Below are 4,319 nucleotides of genomic sequence, written 5' to 3'. Positions count from 1 at the left end.
CACTAGTCTATCACCCTTAAATCATTTGAATTAAATTGAAATTAAGAAGCAGTCCAGAACATGTCTGCAGTGAACAAACTTTTCAGTATAGTATATTAACCATTTAATGGCTCAGACAGAGCGAGGATGCAAGACCCCTGATCTCAGTTAGCTGATTGCTGAACCCCATGACGCTGACTGACCTCGGGCTGCAAGGCCCAGATTGAGTTCCCCATCCTTCTGAACGGTTGAACTCCGCAACATTCTATTACAGGTTTCCCACGCCCTTTCTTTAAAGATGTTCAAAGTTGGGAACTCAGAAAAATACCCTTGATGACCACCTCTGTCTTTGCAGAGTGGGTCCAAAGACTTGCACAGTCAGGAGGTCTGAGAGTGCGAGGGGGGTGCTTATGGGGTTCAGGGGCGCCCGTGCGTCTACCTTCCCCGCTCTTGAGCGATGGCTGCTGGGTCGGGAGATGGCGTGGTTCTCCTTCCCACGATGGATCGGGCCCGGCCTACCTCCCGGCGCTTGAGCGACGGCGGCTGGGTCGGGAGCAGGCGTGCCATTGTCCATTTTTAAATTACATTGTTTAGTATTTTTGTTGTTGAGTTGTGGCTTTCTTCATATTTTGTGGATATTTACCCCTTATCAGATAAATTATTTGTTAATATTGCCTCCCGTCCCATGGCAGGCATACCTTTTCACTCTGTTGTGCACTCCCCCTCTCCTGCTTTTCCTATTTTTTATTTTGAGACAAGTTGCCCAGATAGGACTTGAACTTGTGATCTTCCTACCTCAGCCTCCCAGAAAGCTGGGATTACAACCGAGTGCCACCATGCTCAGCAGAAGTTATTCATTTTGATATAGTCCTATTTACCTATTTTTTTGTGTGTTCCCTATGTCATTGGTGTCATAGAGAAGTCATTGTCAAACTCTGTCATGAGTCAAACTCTGTCATGAAGATTTTCCTATATGTGTTGTCCCCCCACAACCTGGCCCTGTTTCTCTCTTCTCTTCTTTTTTTTTTTTTTTTTTTCCTGCAGCACAGGGAATTGAATATAGGCCTCTTGCATGTTGGGCAAGTGCTTTACCACTGACCTGTGTCCCTGGCCCGCCTTCTGATGTTTTCTTCTAAGAGTTTTGAGTCTTACATGTAGGTCTTTGAGCCATTGAGTTAATATTTACTTGTGGTGTAAACTAAGAGTGCAGTATCTATGTCCATATTACCTGTGATGCTGTATAAATTCAGCAGTGCAGATATATAGTTTTAGTAGCTTTCTATTACAGTGTTACATTATAGTTCTATAGGAGTTTTTTATTTTTGTATCCATAGGATTGATTCCTAAAAGTAGGTTTGATAAAGTAAATAAATGTTTATCACCTGCCTTTCAAAGTCACTAGGAAGGGCTGGGGATTTAGCTCAGTGGTGCTCCCATCTGCCTCAAAAGCTCAAGGTCCTGAGTTCTATCCCCAGTACCAAAAAAAAAAAGTGCTTCAAAGTCACTACAAAGCTATAATTTTTGTTTGTTGGTTGGGGTTTTTGGGTTTTTTTTTTTTTGTTATTGGTTTTGAGAGAGGGTCTTGCTGTGTAATTCAGGCTGGCTTTGAACTCACAGTGATCCTGCTGTCTCAGCCACCTGAGTACTAGGATTACAGGTGTGCACCACCATACCTGGTGAGAAAAATTGTCTGAACACTGGTGGTAGAGCTCTGCTTTTCTCTACAGGTTTACTTTAATCTACTTCACTAATACAGTTGATATTTGTACTGCTAGGAGAGATGTGAGAGGAGGGCTGTCATGTTGGTCTGTCAGCAAGTTCAGCAGAGCTGAGGATATTGGCCTTGTAACATTGTTGTCACTTTGCCCTGTTGCATCTGTCGCTGGCTGCCCTGGCACAAGGAGTAGTAGGTGGTGACATCCCAGTAGGCTCTTGGCCCACAGAGTCCCTTCTTTACCATAATTCTATTATATGTCTCTTTTATGGATTTAATCTCAGAAAGTATAACTATTAAAAATGTAGAGGGTATCTCACACACATGAAATATTAATAGTGTCTTTCGATCTTTATGGAATGTCTCATTGTCTACAAATAAACATTAAGCCTCGTTTTGTTTTAGACTTCCTGGGAATGAAGATTATTGGGGAGCTGCTGAGGATGTCAGGCGCCTTTTTCATGCGTCGTACCTTTGGGGGTGATAAACTCTACTGGGCCGTGTTCTCTGAATATGTGAAGACTATGTTGCGGGTAATTATCAAGTACTTTTAAGCTGTATTTGCTTTCTATTGATGTTTGCCTATTTAAATTCTGAACTTCTGAATAGACTGTTTAGTTTTTCCCCCTTGAGGAATATTCCAGACCTCAGCAGTCTAGTGAATTTGTGTGACTTTCTTTCTTTCCTTTTTTTTTTGGTATCTGGGATCAAACTTGGGTCCTCGAGCTTGCAAGGCAGGCGCCAGAACCACTGAGCTAAATCCCTGGCCCTGTGACTTTCTTGTTTAAGTCTTGCTATGAGCTGCGTCTTTTCAGAGGACTGGGAGGGTGGTTAGGAAAAAAGAACAAAAGAAGCATTGGAGCTGCAACTCATTTGTGGAGCCACTTGCCTTGTATGTGTCAGGCTAGGTCACAGCCCCAGCACTAGAAAAGAAAGCATATGCCATTTTGAGTGGAGGCAATGTTTTGTGTTTTGTTTCTGTTTTCTCTTTAAAGAATGGTTATGCACCTGTTGAATTTTTCCTCGAAGGGACAAGGAGCCGCTCTGCTAAGACATTGACTCCTAAGTTGGGTAGGTTACTTTTAAATTGGAAAGAAAAATAGAAGCCCAAAGACTGAGTGTGGTGTCATTCTAGCTGCTAAATAGAACTGGACACTTTTTTTTTCTTTTAACAACATAGTCCTTTCTTTGTAAGTGTAACTTTCTTAAAGGGTAACTTTATGGGTTTAGGTTATGATACATACTTTGATATCTTTCTACTAATGTGCCCTTATGTGCTCTGTCTGCCCTTGGATGTGCATGATAAAATGTTTCTTCCTCTGTTTACAGGTCTCCTGAATATTGTGATGGAACCATTTTTTAAAAGAGAAGTTTTTGATATCTACCTTGTCCCAATTAGCATCAGTTATGATAAAGTATTAGAAGAAACTCTTTATGCATATGAGCTTCTAGGAGTTCCTAAGCCAAAAGAATCCACAACTGTACGTGAGGATAGCCAGACTTGATTTTCTTTGAATGTATAGAATCCCCTAACTTACACTTCAAATGACTTACAAATGTACTCCTTTTTGTATATTTCCCTGTTGTGATACTATTAGGGATTGTTGAAAGCCAGAAGAATTCTCTCTGAACACTTTGGAAGCATCCATGTATACTTTGGAGACCCTGTATCACTTCGATCTCTGGCAGCTGGGAGGATGAGTCGGAGCCCATATAACTTGGTTCCAAGGTGCAAGGCCTATGTTATAATACCCAACATGAAAATGGATTAAAACCTTAAAAGTGTGAATTGTGTCTGTTGAGTTGCCAGATCTAAGGCTGAGCCTTCTTTACCTGAAATCACACAACACATTATCAAAGAAGCTGTATTATTTCATTTTCAGTGTGGAAAGCTTCAGTGGAAGAACTATGTAAGCCAGATATGGTGGTACATACTTATAATCCTAGCGCTCAGGAGGCTGAGGCAGAAGGATTGTGAGTTGGATACCAGCCTGGGCTAAAAAATTTTCTTTTTTGTGGGGGGTGGTACCGGGGATTGAACTCGGGTCCTTGCGCTTGCAAGGTAGGCCACCAAACCACTGAGCTAAATCCCCGGCCCTGGGCTAAAAATTTGATTAGCTGTAGGATTATATGTCAGTAAGCAGAGTCAGACAATGACCATCCTTCTTGGAGTAACTAATTTTAACAGTGGAAAGAAATAACACCATTATTTTTTGTTTTGTTTTGTTTTTTTGGTACCAGGGGTTGAACTCTGGTCCTTGCACTTGCAAAGCAGGTGGCAGAACCACCAAGCTAAATCCCTGGCCCAATAACACCATTATTAACAAGTACTTATCCAGGAATGGTTGAGCACTGCTGTAGGCCAGCTATTGTCCTGCGTACTACTGTTTATCTCTCCTCTCCCCTTCCCTCCCCTCCCTTCTCCTCTCTTCTCACTGTAGTTCAGGCTGGCCTTGAACTCGTGATCCTCTTGCCTCAGCCTCCCCAGTGCTGAGAGTGCTGAGATTACAGGTCTGCATCACCACACCCAGCTCTGAGTACTATTTTTGATCACAGAACACAATACACAATGGTAAGGAATGGGAGTGAGTCTGTGCTTATGAGAAAATACACTAGGTCTGCTTAG

At 42.2% G+C, this 4,319-nt stretch overlaps 1 protein-coding gene across 1 annotated transcript in view; it reads left to right on the top strand.

Annotated features, from left to right (window-relative positions):
* Gnpat (glyceronephosphate O-acyltransferase) overlaps positions 1–4,319 on the top strand; it is a 34,063-nt gene that overhangs the window by 19,755 nt on the left and 9,989 nt on the right. The window contains exons 5-8 of the mRNA XM_010621936.3: positions 2,099–2,226; positions 2,689–2,764; positions 3,023–3,174; positions 3,292–3,422. Of these exons, the coding sequence (XP_010620238.1) occupies positions 2,099–2,226; positions 2,689–2,764; positions 3,023–3,174; positions 3,292–3,422 (487 nt within the window). The remainder of the gene's footprint in view (positions 1–2,098; positions 2,227–2,688; positions 2,765–3,022; positions 3,175–3,291; positions 3,423–4,319) is intronic.

Source organism: Fukomys damarensis, unplaced genomic scaffold (assembly GCF_012274545.1).
Source record: "Fukomys damarensis isolate Sample0158 unplaced genomic scaffold, DMR_v1.0_HiC HiC_scaffold_10, whole genome shotgun sequence".
Classification (NCBI taxonomy): Eukaryota; Metazoa; Chordata; class Mammalia; order Rodentia; family Bathyergidae; genus Fukomys; species Fukomys damarensis.
The sequence above is the reverse complement of the archived record's forward strand: the minus strand, read 5'-3'. Positions and strand labels throughout refer to the sequence as shown.